This window comes from Pseudopodoces humilis, chromosome 8 (genome assembly GCF_049639895.1).
Source record: "Pseudopodoces humilis isolate 2021_Gansu_Grassland_sample_001 chromosome 8, ASM4963989v1, whole genome shotgun sequence".
NCBI classification, from domain to species: domain Eukaryota; kingdom Metazoa; phylum Chordata; class Aves; order Passeriformes; family Paridae; genus Pseudopodoces; species Pseudopodoces humilis.
This window is the reverse complement of record NC_142207.1, coordinates 21,314,104-21,332,166: the sequence shown is the minus strand read 5'-3', so window position 1 is coordinate 21,332,166 and position 18,063 is coordinate 21,314,104. Positions and strand designations below refer to the sequence as shown.

General features: G+C 35.9%; 1 protein-coding gene across 9 annotated transcripts in view; it reads left to right on the top strand.

Annotated features, from left to right (window-relative positions):
- Positions 1 to 12,730, top strand: part of ATF2 (activating transcription factor 2) — a 47,848-nt gene extending 35,118 nt beyond the window's left edge. For 8 of the 9 annotated variants that reach the window (XM_014249484.2, XM_014249477.2, XM_014249479.2 and 5 more), the window contains 3 exons: positions 792 to 998; positions 6,614 to 6,719; positions 10,075 to 12,730. In XM_014249484.2, coding sequence (XP_014104959.1) covers positions 792 to 998; positions 6,614 to 6,719; positions 10,075 to 10,301 — 540 coding nt within the window. In that variant the 3' untranslated portion in view covers positions 10,302 to 12,730. The remainder of the gene's footprint in view (positions 1 to 791; positions 999 to 6,613; positions 6,720 to 10,074) is intronic. The other variant, XM_014249485.2, reaches the window with a different exon arrangement.
- Positions 12,731 to 18,063: the final 5,333 nt, after the last annotated feature.

Sequence of the window (18,063 nt, the reverse complement as noted above, 5' to 3'; positions counted from 1 at the left end):
TTTACAATTAGTATTAATCAAAAATAGCAAGTGTTTAATTCTTAAAATACTGATTTGAGTTCCCAGTGGGTTTTTTTATTCTTAGCTATTTAGAATTAATGTCAAATTGATGTGCCAGGTGATACATGTTTGGGATTTTTAATTTAAAAATAAAACTTCCTTGCTGTGCTAGACTGAACGCAGAGGTGCACCCGTGAATGTCATGTGAACAGTTATGTTCTATCTTATCTCTTTAAAGGAGTTTAAGATCATTATATTGGTACTATATTTCAGTAAATCTTTGTCTAGGGTCTGTATACAAATGTGAAATGAGTATAATGTATGACTTAAAATGTTGAAGTATTTTGGTACTGTCATGTAATGTGGGTAGATAAAGGGAAATTGTTATTCAGTGGTGGGGAACACATCAGCTAGTAGGAAATTGCTATCTGGAGATCGAGGGATCAGGGAGTCTCAGCACTGCCAGCATTTGTCAGACAGCTTCTGTGTAGTGGGCATAAGCAATTGTGTCATTTTTCAGTTGTGACTAGATGTGTGGGAAGAGTCAAAAATGGAAAATTCATTTCCTACTAAATGTAGCTTGAAAGCTATTTTGGATGTAATATGTTAATGTAAGATGATCTGGAGTGTAAATATGGGTTTTTAAAACATCTCTGTAGAGTTAAATGGGCACAGCTTTCAAAAAAAAGAAGTGTGTAACCTGAATGTATTTAGGAATGTCCTGAATGCTTTTCTCAAGACATGATGACTATTTATACCAGTGCTATAGGTTAAGTCATGACTGTTTTCAGGCATCACCAGCTCAGCCTACGCCACAAACACCAAATACAGGCGGTCGGCGAAGAAGAGCTGCCAATGAAGACCCTGATGAGAAAAGGAGAAAGTTCCTGGAGAGAAACCGGGCTGCTGCTTCCAGGTGCCGACAGAAACGGAAAGTCTGGGTGCAGTCATTGGAGAAAAAAGCTGAGGACCTGAGCTCACTAAATGGCCAGTTACAGGTATACTTTCTATTTAAAGGAAATTTTAGTAAGTTTTTTTGTTCTTACACAATGATCCTTGATCAGTGGAGCTTAAAACTTGGCATGAAATCTGGAAAACAAATGGTTTTATAACTGGTGGCTCAGCTCAGGCTTAAAATTCAGAGCTAGTTGCATATAGCAGTAAAATTAGAGGATAAGAGCATATGCATATTTCAAGATGTGTAAATTTAAGGATCATACCCTTCTATTCTTTGTTCCATTTAAAGTAATTTTCAGACTATGATACTAAATTGACAAGATGTGTTGGAATAAACACTTATGAGCGAAATAATAGTCTTACCTTGAACACGTCTTGCTCTTAATTTGTATCACAGCCTGGTTTAGTTTAGTAAGTTTTGGGCTTATTTCCTTTGATTCTTTTTAACTTTTTTTCCTTTAATGTGAATGTAATGCTCGTGAAAGGTGCCAGGTTGACATCAGTGGATACTGAGGGCCTCTTTTGTCCACAGGATGGGTACGGCAGTGGCAGTGCAAATTTTTACCACCAGCACCTAAATCCTATAGAGACGAAGTGTGCTGTAAGAGGGTAGGGCCAGTATATGTTGCGGGTTGCTTTTCCACTTCATCTGATCTCAGAGTTGTCATGTGAATGTACTTTTCCCCCATAGAACAATCCATGACCCTTTTGTTTAAACTACTATTAAATGTTAAAGCATACTTTCCTAATGTTTTCCAGCAGCACATGAAAAGTTGGCACAAATTACTGTTTTCAAAATAACAAGTCCAAAATCTTCATTTTGAAAGCTGCTGAAAGGAAAACTATGTAATTCCTAAATGAAGCATTCATTTAGAAAATTCAGTGAAATGTATTTTGATATGTTAAAGTGTCACTTGTTTTTCTTCATCAGAGTTGTTCACTGAGTCAAATTCACAGATCATCATCTTCCTATGAAAACTCACCTCTTGTGCTGTTTGCTATAGAAAACATCACCATTTGATCAACAGAAAAGTAGGGCACGTTGAGGTTATTTTTTATCATGCAATCAAAATTACAGTGTGTCAGTCATCTTCATGTCTTCAAAAATACTCAGTATCCAGACCCTGAAATGTAAAAAGATTCCTACCAAAGCACACACTGTGAAATGCCTTCCTGTGTTCCAAGAAGCATGACACTGTGTACAAGCATTACTTAAATTTCTTACAAATATCTATTTTTCTCATACCTATTCACAGTCTTTAGACATATTCACTTAATGCACAGTCCTCAGTTAAGTATATTAATTACATAATTATATGTAGCAATGTAGCTTAAATAATCAAAGGAGTGAAGGAGAATAAAAAAAAACCTGCCGTAATTCAGCTTTTTAGTGAAAGTAATGTTTGCTATCATGTGAACTGCCTTTCACATATATATAAAGTTTTATAACATAAAAATAATGTAAGTACCATAAGCAAAAGTTTTCCAAGTGTTAATTCAGTAATAGTGAATTCAGGATTTTCTTACAGTCTACCAAAAGCAAAACTGTTAACTGTAAAGAACAGAATAACTTGAAAATTGGATATTAGAGAAATAATTACACTGTACTTTATGTGAAAACATGAATCAATCCTGTATTTCCATAATAATAACTTGATAGGCTATCACAGCTGATCAGCAGAGTGGGCAGTAATGACCCATGATTACTTATATTTAATAGAAAATTTATTAAGTTTGGAGTTCTTCCTTAATGCAGGTTTATGGAATGTGTTTGGGTTAATAGTTCATATTTTGTTTAAAGTCTAAGTGGCCTGCTCAGCTGAAGTTACCAAGATGTCACATTTCCAAAAGCAGATTCATACTGAAAGGCCTGCATTGCATTTCTTCATGTAGCAATTCTGACTCCTTTCAATGCTGTTACTGGCTTTCTTGTAATGTCTGTGTCAGAGATTCCAGTGTCATTGTGAAGGTTTCTAAGATTGGAAGCTCACTAACAGTATGTGTGGATTTTGAAGAGGTTTGCTTGGTTGATGTATTTATTTTGTTCTGTAGATTTACTTCTATCAAGTTTTTCTTTAAAATGTTTGAAGGTAGGTTCATTTTTAAGCAGTATTTTTCAGATATTTGCTTAAGGGAAAATTTCCATCTTCTACATCTCTAGTAACATATATATGTTAGGCAGGCTGTCTTTATTATAGGCTGTGCTGTGTAAGTTTTTTCATGCTTCCAACATTTTGAAGTTTATTTACTGTTTTGATTTTTGAGGACTGTTTTCTATTCATTGTTGACATGTTTATTGATCTTAAATTTTATTCACCAGCTTGTGTGGCCTCTGTGCCTTGAACAATCCTGCAGGGTATAAGAAGGTATTGACAAATGCCCACAGTGGCTGCTGAGCCACGTTGCAGGATCAGATGCCAAAGTGCATTTATGTTCTGTATTTGGTCCCTGTTGCTTTAATAGTCTCAGAGGGTGAAGCTTTAGAAGAATGGCCTGTCTTCCTCATGAGGGCACAGTGGGTTTTCAGTGAGCAGCAGTCGAGTGATGGTTTGTACTGATGCTGCAGAAACTGTTCAGGAAGGCTAAATTATTAAAGTATGCCCATAAGTAAGGATTCTTTTCCATAGAGGAAGTTGCCCAAAAAGAAACGGGAAGAATGCTGTTTAACTCAGCCACAGACAATCCCCTGTCCTTAGAAATCACATTCACCTGCCTCTGATGGTACTTTGAGTAATAACATATCACGAATGTTTTCCCACACTGTGCTGATTAAGGGCTAATGTGGTCCTGTGGTCCCACTATTACATCTGTATTTTGGGTGCAGGGGGGAATGGGCAGATAGAGAAGAATGTGTCATAACGTGTGACCTCCCTTCATAAGAATGCAGAAGGGAAAGCATCTTTTGAAAGATGGAGTGCAGGTACAAGTCAATATGCTTTTGTCCAGAAACCTGCTTTCTCTTGCTAGCACATTTTGAAATGTGGGAACATGCAAATTCTTCTCAACAGTGTGTGAGCTATATTGCATACTTCTGTAAAGAACTGTTGATGCCTGCACTTGGTTCCATCTCACTAAAGAGGGGTACCCGTCCAGTGTAAAAATTTGAAATAATCTTTCTTTGTGCCACCTTTTAAAAGTGTTTATTTCATGTGTTTCTTGGTAGCCTGCTTTCAATATGTTAACCACATATTAAATGATCACCACACACTGACATGTTTTGAATGAGATGGAAAGATTTGCTGTTGTCACAAGCAATATAATTAACTGCAGTATGTATAGGAATGGGTTCTGAACAGCCTCCCTTTACCAGTTTGAAGTGGTTCTTACTGGTAATATGTAAATGGCAGCCATAGATTGCCTTTCTGTGGCATTCCCCATCCATGTGTCTAGCAGACAGAGCTCTGTTCTAGTATCATGAGTGGCGTGTGCATTGTATATAGCACTGTTGGCACAAGTGTTCCTGTTATGGAATATACGGCTACCACTGTTCTAGAGATTATCTCAGTGTCTTTTATATGGGAATGCTGATCTGTGTTTTTCAAATTTGCCTTAATGTAAGATAATATATTTGCTTTTTGTATTATCAGTCTTATTTTGCATTGTCAGTCTTAATATTTTTAATACAGCTGACATTGATCTATAAACTCTTACAAAATTTTTTCATAAACATATAATTTTACTTCCACAGATGAACAGCCACTTCATGCTTACATACATATATACATACTTTGTATACTTTGTATATAAAATTCTTCCTTAAAATGTGGGAGATCAGATAGAAAATTTCTGCAAACCTTTTCCTGATTGCCAGAGTTCCTTTGAGCTAACAGAACTATATTTCATAGTCTTGAGCACTGTTGCTTCTGTAGGTTATCAAGTGTCTCAAAACTACATCGGTGTGTTTTTTTTCTACCCAACCTGTGTCAATTCTGTGCAGCTGCCTGCATGGTATCAAGATTTGTGGCTCCTCAGTAAATAACATGGTGAACTAAGGGCAGACAGCTGCAGGCAGTAGTCCTGTGCTTTCTTAATAGCCTAAGGTTTCAGGACATGTAATGCCACCTGGTAGAGAATTTGTGGGGCTTTCGGTTGGGTTTCTTTCATTGCAAACCCTTTTTGTTTGCAGTCACTTTTTTTTTCATTATAAATGTCTGTGAATTCAGATTTTTGGTATCTTTCAGCTTTTGCTTTTAATAAAAAGTTTCTAAAGGGTATTCTATGCATAAAAGGACTGAGTAAAAAAGGAGACCTTAAGATGATTTTGCAGGTATAAAGGCTTGAAATTTGTTGTCTAAATTAAGACAGAAAACACAGAAGAGGAGCTTTTCTTTGATAGTCTGATATTTTAGTTACTTTGTGTAATTAAACGTAGTAAGTTCTGTTCTGGAAGAATTGTTTTCTTTTGGAATTCTTTAACTTGTAATTCATCTCATCTCTGGCTGCATTGCTTTATTTCTTGCTTGCAAGTAAATAGGTTGATTTTCTTGTAGTTTATTTTACAGATAATTTCAGGTGCAATCCAGTTTTCCTGTTTTTTTTCTTAAACTTGCTCCTAAATGCATAAACATAAGCATTTACTAAATAATTATGTCACGTGTAGTATTTTACAATAATATCCAAAGGTTCTTATACTTGAAGTAACTTCAAGTGTTAATAGAAAAGATTTATATTCAAAATAAAATAACCCATGAAAAACACGTATTGTGTCCAGATACAGGGATCACAAAGCATTACAGATAATTTGATTCATAAATATTTTTCTACTCTACAAAGTATAAGTGGGTCTATCAAAATGCCATACCATTCTTAATTTGGATTGTCAGATGTAATGCAGCTGCGTAGCACTCCTCATCTCTAGACACCAAGCTGCTTTCCAGGGAAGGTAAGTGTTGCTGTCCTCCAGTTTACAAATGGGGAAGGTGAAGCACGAAGCAGTGAAATGACCTTGCTCAAGGTCACCCAATAGTGGAAAGGCACAGTCTGGAAATGTACCCAGGCGCTGGATTGTGCATGTGCTGTCTCTTAGATTGTGCTCTGCTTTAGCAACACAAGCTGACATCTCTGGATTTTGTCATTATTATCAATGATCCCTTCAGAGAACACGTTTATGTATGGCTGCCAAAATAAAAATCAGTCTGGAGATCAACCAATATTTGCTAAATTATTTTCCAGTACATGAGATTTTTTTTTTGAAGTCTAAGTATCAATAGAGTCACTAAGAAATTATTCTGCATTTGCTTTTTGGATTTTCTTTTATGTTTTTCCCTTTTTTAATGTTTGCTGTGACATCTGTTAAAATGTGTGTAGCTAAATGTAGGTTTACTCTGATTAAAATTCATCACAAAACCTTCTAGAAGAGTCTCAGAGTAGCTGGATCATGTGAATGAGACTATATGTAGGGTCTGCATCTGCAAACAGAAAAATGTATGTTGTATTTTTAAAAAAAAAACCCAAGCATTTCCCAGTTAATGTAACAAAGCTAGCCAAGTTTCAGCTAATATTTGCATTTTCTAAGATAAAATATATACCAAATGGAAACTTCTTGTATTTCAGCTACCCCTAAATGAACAACTGAAAACCCTATAAAACTTAATGCTTACCTTCAAAACCTGTGTAGTTTGAGCCTGGTAAAGTACATAACTTTCTTCTGCTTTAGAATGAAGTCACCCTGCTGAGAAATGAAGTGGCACAGCTGAAACAGCTTCTTCTGGCTCATAAAGATTGCCCTGTAACTGCCATGCAGAAGAAATCTGGCTATCATAGTGAGTAATGTTCCATTACCTATAGCCTGAGGCTGCATCAATGAAATACTGCCAAAAAGAACTGAATGAACATTAAAATTGAGAAGTGCAGTTCTAATATAACACATATTACATTAAAGAGCTTTTTTTTTTAAGTTGTTGGAAGACAGGAATTAATACATGATATTTAAAAATATATGTTTAAGTCAAAATTGAATTGTCGCATAACACGGTAAGGTTTATGTTGGTTTAATGAATGCATATGATAATTAGCATTTAAGGACTATCTGTTACTACACCTGCTTTGGAAAATATAATTAAAGTATTAAGAGCACATGATAAATCATTTCTTATACTTTATCGTAGCCTAACACAGTGAAAGGTCCTTGTGGGTGTTTTTCCTTCATTGTAATGAGATTTCAGTAGAGGTACTATAACAGCTGTCCTCATTTACCATAACATCCAGGATCAGTCGAGCCATTAAAATAATCAGATGCAGGTTCATGGCTCCTACTGTACAATGTCTTCTAGATTGTTTTGATATCCACATTAAGCGACTGCTTTTCTGAAGAGAGGTTGTTTTTAAAAATAGTTCTGGTTTTGAGGGGAATACTGACACTGTCAATACCAATATTTTCTAATCCATATTTTTATTTTAAGTTGTTCTATTGACTTTTCATCCTTCCAGCATTTTAAAGGTTAATTATGCTTTCCTGACTTGTAGCTTCCTTTTTGGCTGTGATACACAGTGCCAGAACCAGCTGCTGCTGCTGTAGAATAAATGGCCAATTTTGTCCATTGTACACAAATTTGTTACAAACTGAGCTGGGAATGCATTAGGCAACATTCATAATATATAACCCACAGCTTTCGTTTTTATGATTTAGTGATATTTCAAGATATTTGTAAATGTGAAGATTGTTTCTGCCATATGTAGCCACTTCATTTTAATTTGCCAGTGTCAGTAATTCAGGAGAATAAAGGAACATTTTGTACTGCATGCAAACAGATCCTCAGGTGCTTGCGATAAAACTTAATAGCCACCATCTTTACTTGTAGTCATTGTAAGCAATTTCATCAGAATGGGCAATATTTTTTAATTTAAAAGATTCAGGAGATTTAGCAACTCTGTATTGCCATATATATTTAGAATACTGATTTTGTCAGTTTTGAGCTTATAAATCTTGGTCCTTTGATCTCCAGTCATTTTGACAAGACAGAAAATAGCATCTTGGAGTAAATTGGAACAGTATAGAAATACGTTTGGGATTTATATTAACAATGATTGCTGCAGGGATGAGGCCATTATGGCTCCCATCTGACAGAACAACATAATTTCATACAGAAGCTACTAGGGGATAACATTATGCATGCAAGGTTTTTAACAAAAAAAAACCCAAACAAACAAACAAAAACCCAAAAAACCCACACACAAAGAACAAACCATAGGTTTCTTGCATTTTGATGTTTTAAGGATTCATGTTCCTGAATTGGGATGTAAAACATTTCGTTTTAAGTCATGAACTGTCAAGTGATTCCATGCCAAGGATTTCTTTGTTGAAGGATTAGTGAATGGCCTGTCTAGTAGTGCTTGTTTTCAGCCTTCAGTAAAGTACTATAATGCTTCTGATTTAGTAAAGAGTACAGAATGAGTCAGACCTAAAATACTAATCAGTGGTAGAAACCTACATTTGAGAAAAAAATAGTATTATGCAAGGCAATTGGAAGCATAGCTGAGTTTCTGGGAAAGTCTGTTGAAAGTAAAAGCTTAACATGAATGATAGTTGTAATGTCATCCCTCTGAAAGGATTTTATCACATTATCTGTGTATGAATATTGTTAGGAAAGCATGTTGGCTAAGTGACATACCCACACTACGGTTTATGAGAGAAAAAAAACCAGTTTCAGTCAATATGTTCATGAAAATGGTGTTCCTATAAAGTACATTTAAATAAACATGTTACATTCATCAAATAATCAAAGTTGAATTGCTTAAAAAATGTTGTGCGTGGTTTAAAAGTCTTGTCTCTGGAAGAAATTGAAGACCCCATCTTAAAGAGCTCCTGCAGTGCTGAGTATTGTGCACTGCATAGACCACATTTTCAGCACCAAAGTCCACAATTTGATAGCTCTTCATGCATTATGCTCTTAAATAGGAGCAAATAATCTATCACTTGCCCTTTACTTTTACATATATTTTATGATCTTTTGTATTTCCCAGACACATTTTTTTTTTCCTCAGGCCAGTCTCAAGCAAATCTGAAAGGGATTGCAAAGACAAGACTAAAGAAGATCAAATTTTGTTCCATTGCTTTGTCCTGAGCAATGCTTCATGCCTGCTTCTGGCTATGTTTGTGTCACAATAGTCAGTAGTAAGTTTAAAAGGGAATTCCAATGTTCCACCTGGAAACTGGTTTGGGTCAGTTTATAAAACTGGTGTGAAAAGTACTTGAAAACATTAAGTAGCACAAAGTGATGCAAAAACAGTTATAATGAAATTCAGCATTAGTATTTCTATTTTTGAGTGAAAAACAGTAGGATAATTTTCTGTTCTTGGTTTTTTAGTTTTGTACTCAGCTTTTAGTTTGAGAGTGTTTGCATAATACCTTGGCTAACTCCTGCAGCTCTGGAAAAAAGGATGATTAGCATGACTAGAATGTCTGTGCAAGAAGAACATTTTAAGTCATGATCATTTAGGAAATTCTAGTTTGCACAGTGATAATTTTTTTAACCTGCTTACCCTCTGTCATGGGAAAAAATTATGTAATTCTGTGGCTAATTCACTTTGATTTTGTGGAAAACACCTGAAATACTCTGAAAATATTTTTAAAACCAGTTTTATCCATTTTAAGACCTATAGAGAGGCATTTGTAAAGTTATGAAACTTCACTCTGTTAAAGGAACAGGGCCTGAAAACTTGCATAAGTATTGTCCAGCAAATATAGTGGTGTAAGTATATTTTTTCAGATGTCATACTCATGATCACAAATTTTATTACTGAATGTAGAATTATTCTTGTTTGATTACTAAGCAGACACAATAAATAGCATTTTTTAGTCTGTGAATAATGCTTACTGATGTGAACATGCATCATTAGAATTAGCTATAACACCCACTGTCTGATTTACTAGGCAGAAAATTTTAATAATGGCTTTGAAGAGATGAAAATGTTCTGGTTTCCTGAATAGTCCATACTGCAGTCCAGTTTTTATGCTTACAATGTAGTATTATTCTTTTTTAAATTGAAATAAGCATGTTTTGCAATTTGCACTGCATCACAGCATGAATTTTAGTTGTTTAGGGCTGATTGCTGTTACGGGGATGAGGTGGCGTGCATTCCCGGGACAGAATAAATAAAGGAATTGTTCTTGTTCAGCTGCAGATAAGGATGACAGCTCGGAAGACATCTCTGTGCCCAGCAGCCCGCACACGGAAGCGATCCAGCACAGCTCTGTCAGCACTTCCAACGGCGTCAGCTCCACGTCCAAGGCGGAGGCGGTGGCCACCTCGGTGCTCACGCAGATGGCGGACCAGAGCACGGAGCCCGTGCTGTCCCAGATCGTCCTGGCGCCTCCCTCCCAGGCCCAGCCGTCAGGAAGTTGATTAAAAACTTGCGTTGCATCAGTTTCTTAGATACACATCTGTGACTTTAAAGGGAAACCAACAACAGACCAGTCTCCATCTAGGAGAAATTGTAGCTTAAATTTTTAAAAATCCAACTTAAATTTGGCTTTAATTATTGGCAGGTGGAAATAAGACAGAACACCAGTTCTAGTCTCTTTGCAAAAGACTTTTTTTTTTAAGTATTAGTTTTACTAGTTCTATTTTGTGCTTAATGTGTAAAGTGTGTGTACAGTACAATGTGGTTTATTTCATTTTTAATTTGGTATTATTTTAACAAACATTGGGGTGAATTACTGAAGGTCATCCCCAAGACTGTGATAGGAATATTATGTGACATTTTTATACCAAAGTTCTGCATAGTCCCTATTGACTTTGTAAAGTTAGCAAGGTCATAAAGCACTAGGCAAGAGAAAGACGGTAACAGTAAATTTGCTTTTAGTCTTTTTGCCTTTTTGTTGTTTTGCACATTATGAGAGGAAGAACATTGGAAGAAAAACATTTGGGTTTTTTATGTATAGCATTTTGGTTGGCTTTTAACTGTTGGGGTTTTTCATTTGTTTAATAGGGCCAGTACAGTATATGAGATACAGTACTTATGCACATACCAATCCTAGATGAGGATCATTACTAAATAGATTTGATTTTTTTTTTTTTTTTTTTTTAATGGATGTCAAGTGTTTTTTTTCCCACTACCAACACTTGATTCTGGTGGGAGGAGAGCTTTAATTCTCCAGTCAGAATAGATACCTAAAACCACCCCTTGTTGCTAGGCTGAAACGAGTAAGCATATTGTAAAATACAGGGTTATCTAATATGGAATACTTGTTATTCCAAAGTAGGCTGATATTTTGTGGATTTTTGAGTCGCAGACTAAGGAGTTTACTCATGATTTTGGATGCCAGAAAAGCCTAAAATCCTTCTTCAGACAACTCGACTTTTTTTTGTCATTGTCTTGTATTTGCAAGCTAACTTGTACTTAATTCTTGTGTAAGCACTGTCATCTTTTAGTAGCAAAAATTTTGATACCTTTCTTGTGGAAAAAAAAAATCAGTATCTACCGTATCTTGGAAACAATGTAATTATAATGTGGTGTGTGTGGTGTGTGTGTGAGAATGGTTCAGTAGTTAATGCCAGCAGTCTTTTGCTTGAATGTTTAAAGATGCCTTCAATGTGATGCTGGCTGATAGGTGATTGCAGTTTTAAAATGTTATTTACTGTGCGAACTTGGATAACTAACATTCCATGATGTAGTTTGTTTCTGATGAGATGATTGTAGGTACACTTTTTCTCATTATCCAATCATCTGTAGGATATTGAGTTTTTTAAATGTGCCATTATCTATTTTGATTCTGTACTCATGTTCAAAATACAGTACAATATTTTACAATAGATTAAGTTGTTTTAAAAAAAGTAGATGTGTGCTTTCAGGTCGGAAAACTTTGTATAATAGCAAAAACAGATGCATAGTAGCAACTGGCAGTAAAGCAGGATTCCATTATGTATATAACAAAGATTTAATGCATTTATAATGGGTTGTGTAGTTCATTTGCTCTTCCTTCTCCACACTATACCATGCGTTTTTAAGTGTCGGTGCCATCAAGTTTCTATTTGGTTCAGTTTTAAATCTAAAAATGTAATTGATCCACAGGAAAATATAATTTCTGCAATATATATACAACCATACTGTAATGAAAACTGGACAAAGAAGTATCTAAGTCATATATGTATCATTGCAGGGCTTTAAGCATGAAAATATTAAGGATTCTAAATATTTTGTATTTTAAAACTAAGAAAGTTGTGTTGATAACCTCATGTGTTTACAAGTCTTGCTTTCCCAATTTCAAGATAAAAAGCTGTAACAGTTACTGAACGTTTCCAGGATGGTTAAATACAATGGACCTCTTGTGAGAAAGAAATTAATTGCAAAGGCACAAAATGTGAATTCTGCAAGAAAGCTCTACAGTCACTTTTCATTGTAGTTTTGGTGGACTAGATGTGGCCTCATTGATTATACTATAATTTGCTCTCCTAAACACAAAGGCTTCTAAATCATATAAATGGAGTTTTTTTTATAACAAAACTGTTGCGCTTGTAAAATAAGTCTACATAAGTGTATAGGAGATGTGTAAACAGTTAATGATTTTAACAGTGGGGCTGGAAAAAGAACCATTAAAATCTGTGTTCAGCAAATAGAGAAAAGGTATTAGCCGTACTACCATGGATTCCGTTATGAGACGTTGTCACACTACTTCTGTACTTAGCATTTTGGGTCTTTACATTTGACATGTTTCACAAACTGTACTGTTTTCTTTTATGTGCAGTTTGCATGAGTAAATCATCAAAGAGAATAAAATCTATCTTTAAGTTATGTTCCTATTTTAATGAAATTATAATTGTTCTAAAAGGCAGCACTGTCTTCAGACTTTTCTTCATCCTTGTAATTACCAGCATTTTTCTGGAAGTCATGATTATAATGTCAAAGTAGTGTTATGTAAATGAGAACACGTATGTTTCTTGAGAAAATAAGGCAAATACCATTGCTCTGCAGCTGAGCTCCAGCAGCTTCTGGGGAACAAGCATTGTATCATTAGTTCCAGGAGCCCAAGGTAATCCACAGATAAATGAGTTCATAAACATAGCTTGGTGATCCCAGATGTTGCTCAGCCATTCCTGGTTGCCCTGAGTTCCACAAAAAGCACTGTGTATAATCAGAATTTCCACCTAACTTCCAGTTATTTTAATCTTATTTCAGTATACATGAAGCCAGAAATAACAGCTGTAATCAAATGAATGGTTCACAGCTGTACTGTCAAAGGTTCAGGAAAAATCATGCCCCCACACCTGATGTTTAGAATAGTAAAAATGGTTTGGGCTTATTTATGGATGCTGGAAATGTGTGGCATGGCACATTCTGTTACCATTTGAAAAGCTCATGCCAGAACCCCAATACAGAGGCTTTGGAGGAAACAAAAGGGTGAAGTTGCTGTGTGTCTGCATTTGTTCCATGTAGGGACCAAACAAATTGAAGCTGCACACAACTTTTTAACCCAATGTGAGAAAACTGTGTGAGGCCTCCCTTGCTTCATTACGTTCTTGTGTTCTGACTATGACTTGTGCTTGTGATTCCAAGGGAACAACAAAAGACTGTATAACAGGGGTACTTTGGGGCAAGGGGTGTGAGGGGTGGAGAACCAGCCCACTCCTTGATGTCTATGCTGTAAAAAGACTCAGGTTTATATCTTAACTACTCAATCTAAGTAAGGGGTTTTTTTCTGTTTACAGTGGTAAGAGAGGCTGGGCAAAGGAAGATACTACACCAGGAAGAGATGACAGAAGTGTGGGATGAGCAGTGATTTCAGCTACCTGAATCACAGGAGTAATTTGCTTAGAAACAGACACAAACATTTTAATTGGTCATCATAAATGATAATGAGGAGAAAGCATAGTGAAATTAAGTGCATCCTAATAAAGTAAGGTATGTTAAATTGCAGTGAAGGAAACTTGAGCAATGCTTCTTGACATGATTAATACACTCATGACAATGTGTCTAATGAAGGCTGTTTGCATTTATATGCTGCCTGTTGCTTCCCTCAGTAGAGACATAATTGGCACTGTGCTCATTTACACTGCAGAACAGCCAGTGTAAGATTGGCTTGCACTAGCCTTTAGATTTGTTTTTAACCATTGTATCAAAAGTAACACTGGTATGATTTATTTAGCACATGTGTAATGCTGTATAGGGTTGGTTTGGACAATTTTATAATGAAATATTCAAAGTTTTGTATTCTTCAATGGTAACTCTCCTTTTAATTTTAAGGGTTAATGTGACTTTTTTTTCTTTCTATTTTTTTCCCCTTCCTTTATGGAATGAAGGATCATGACCTTTCTTTTTCTTTACTTTCTTCCTATTCAAAATATTTTTCTTTGTGTGATGAACCCCAGAAAGTGCTTATATATTCAGTGTGGAATTCTTTCTTTTTTTGTATTGTTTCCTCCTTGATTGTCTTAACCCTCTATAGCAAACTTTCTAGAAGTTAGAAGTCAGAAAATGAATTTCTCCACACTCTGTACCTTGTCTTCAGCTAAAATAGATATGAGAAGCTTATGTTATCTTGATATTTACATCTTCCTAAACTAAGATAAATTATATATGTTTAGGTATGGATGTACTTCTGAGTGTTACAAAAGATTTCATTACAGATGCTGTGCACAACTAATGAGTGTAGGTCGTATGCTGATGGCTTCATAACTGCAAAGTGCAACCCCCTCCAAAAAAGCTTTTAAATTCCTAGGTGAGTGGTGAGTTATCTAATCACATGGCTGTCAATAGAACAAGAAGATAAATCAACTTGATCCAGTTTCTGTAATTACTGGGTTTTGCTCAAAATCTTTATCCCTCTTCTATTACCATTTTCTATAATGATGTTTATTGTTATAGGCACTTTATCCTATTCATTCTTGGGGGAAGAGGCACAGGAGAGGATGTTCTTAAGTTTTTAGATAAACTACCTGTAGCTTAATTTAATCAGGGATGAATCGTTAATCAGAAATGTGTTGTAAAATCATTATGCAAGGACATTTATTATTTTTAGTCCATAAATAAAGAGACAGCAGCTTAAGCTGCATAGACTGACTAAAAATGATAACAAGCACAGAAGTTGCAGAACAGCTTGAAGCAAAGAAAAGGAGTCATGCTTCTAGGAACTCTTCTGTGGTTTTAATATCCATAGAACCGGAGCAGGGAAGCAGGGAGCAGGAAGAGAGTGGGCAGTGTTTGTAACCACCTTGGGCAGCAGGGCCTGGTGATACTCAGTTTGTAATTAAGAAGCTTAAAGGAGAGTACTCTGGCTTAGGGAGGACTGTCAGTGCTGGGCTGAGATGAGCTTCAGGAATGAGGGCACTTCCAGGGAGAACTTTCAGAGAAGCAGGATTGCACCTCACCCCACTCTTGCCTGTGGCTATCTCAATACTTCAAAGTACAAACATGATCTATTACAACTCCATTTCATACCATCTGTGCCCAGGTGGATGGAATGTGCTGAAAGCTGGTCTGATGGCTGTGTTTAGCTACCTGAAAGATGAAAGTTAAGGTCTATTTTTTTCCTGCTGCCTAAAACACTTCTGCTCTCATTTTGCTGCAAGCTAGTATTGGCATGGTTCATGAATAGTATTTCCCTCCCTTTAGCTGAATCCCTTGTTCTAGACCATTACAGGAGGCAAAAGTACTGCCTTTGAGAAACAACTGAGCTGCTGCATTTTATTAATGGAATGATTGCATAAAGCCTATTGCTTATGTTTAAAAAGAAAATGGGGAAATATATCTGTCCTACATCTGGGATTCTAATCAGGAGAAAAAGGAGATGAGCAAGGAGAGAATGAGCCCACTGCCTTAGCAGCAAACAAAATAAACTGCCCTGAATAAGTTGAGAAAATGGAACCAAGGGGGAAAATGTCTGCACCAAGAAGGTGCTGCATTTCACTACTCAATTATAGCAGCCCTTTCCTCTGACACAAAGATGTGTTCTGTGAAGATCTGTTTCTTCCAAATGTTTGCAGTGATGTTGGATGATCTCACTTGAGGTAAGTAGTATAAACATCCTGTTATTCATAATGCTGTGTTGAGAAAGATACTCTTAAAGGTGATATAATGTATAGTACAGTCATTCTGGCTGCCTTTAAATGCCAAGAGACTTTACAGTCAGCCTGGCTATGATTAGAAAACAAGCAAAAGGCTAATATTTCAGTTTTCCTGCTTTCTGTCCTTTCTTTTGACAGAATTGCTGTAAAGGGCTAATGATTTGTGCTGAAAAAATATATAATCCTTGTAAATACCGAGGAGATGCTGTATGTTTCAATGGATGACATTTTGAGCACTTGCTCATTTTGTTGACTATTTAATGACTCTTAAGCTATTAAGTTTACAATTTATGACTTGAATACATGTATGAATATGTAAAGTATTTCTTTATCCTTTATCCTGTACAACCATTTACCCAAACTTTTTAGAGTCCTGATTGTAATACGACTTTTTTCTTCTCTAAATTATGCAGCACTCTCTTGAATGCTGTGTAGGAAGGTTGCTGCCCATAGAGCCTTGAGCTCTGTTCCCAGTCACCATGCAACCAGAATGCTGTTTCTGAGCTGACAGCAGGGTTGTATTTGTCACATATGGCACAGCATTGGTTTCTTGGTATGGAAACACATTATACTGACTTGGATGCTTCCCTTGTATTTTAAGTACCAGTTTGTTATATAAATTCTGTACTTTTCCTGCTTACAAAGATCTGGAAAAGTTCTTTTGTTTCAAGAAAGAAACTCAGTCTTTATCCGCTCTTGTAATTTCATGTCTAGTTTAGGTTTTGTTGTTTTCACATACTGGATAAGGGTACACACCCCTCCTTCATGGAACTGCACTTTATAATGTGCCAGGCGCTCAGACATATTCTGGAGAGTGCATAAATCCCACAGGTCTTGTCTGTGGAAGAAAATGTCACCCATTTGTCAGAGTTAGATTGTTACAAACTTCAACAGATTGAAAACTTTTGGTTTGTTGTGTCTACCGATTTATTCTGGTCCAGTTTATGTTGCTGGAGAAAAGTACTAAACTTAATTTAAACTAGAAAAAGGTGCAGGTGTGTAATTACTAAAACTGTATAAAGCTGAATAAAGTGTTGCAGCACACAATTTCTTAAAATATTTGACTTAAAGCAGCTTTTCTGCATTAACAACTTCAAAGAAGCTAGTGCCTGTTTTATGAAGAGGTGAGGATTAATTTTATCTTAGTGAACTAAGGTTCCTTCTATAATGAGTCTTTTCCAAGCAAGTATGAGAGCAGGATTTGTTTTAGCCACTGCTAGTGACCATTAATGCTGTCAGTAACCATAATTTAGTCAAAGAAAATTTGAGCAGTGTACAGACTTGCTGTCACCATCATGTAGTCTCCTTAGTCCTGCTGCAGAGTAAGGGAAATACTCCTGCTTGGTTTAATCTGACACAGAGATTTACAGATTCCAAACAATAGCATGTTAAACAATGCCACCTGCATGTCACCCCAGCTTGTACCCAGCAGAGCTTCATTGCCCCACTGGGTATGATACATTGTACCCTGCAGGGATTAAAAACGTAAATCATCACAGCTTGTATAAGCTGAAACTAAAATGAAACACTGAAAAATATAATATTAATAAGTGAATATTATTAAATTATTATTTCATAATAAGAAAATTGTACAAGCTCTCTTCCTGAATGGAAACTCTTTTTTATACTGCAATCTGTTTTAAGAGTTTATCCAAAAATAACACAGGAAATACTGTATATAGTTACTGGAGCAAGACATTTCTGGCAGATTTCCATGGCATGCTTAGAGTCTGTGACTTGGCCTACATTTGTCTTTCATTTAAAATGTGGAAGAGATTTTTGGTAAGTGCTGACAACAGCTCAAACCCCTACCTACTGAGCAGAGGGTTGAAGAATCACAAGCTATAGTTAAATAAATGGGGTTTATCAATCTGCAAATGAAATGTCTTCTGTTAGCGACAGACAAGTACAAGACAATGGATAATAAATTATTAACTGAAGGAGGTAATTCTGTTTCGTACTGTTTTCTTCTGTTTGTAAAAAATAATTCCAAACCTGTGAGTTTCTAATTTCTCAGGAACAAAATGCCATCTAGTGGCAACTGCTGGATATTTTGAGGAAATACTTACTTTATATTGACATCAAGTTTTCATATTTTTTTCCT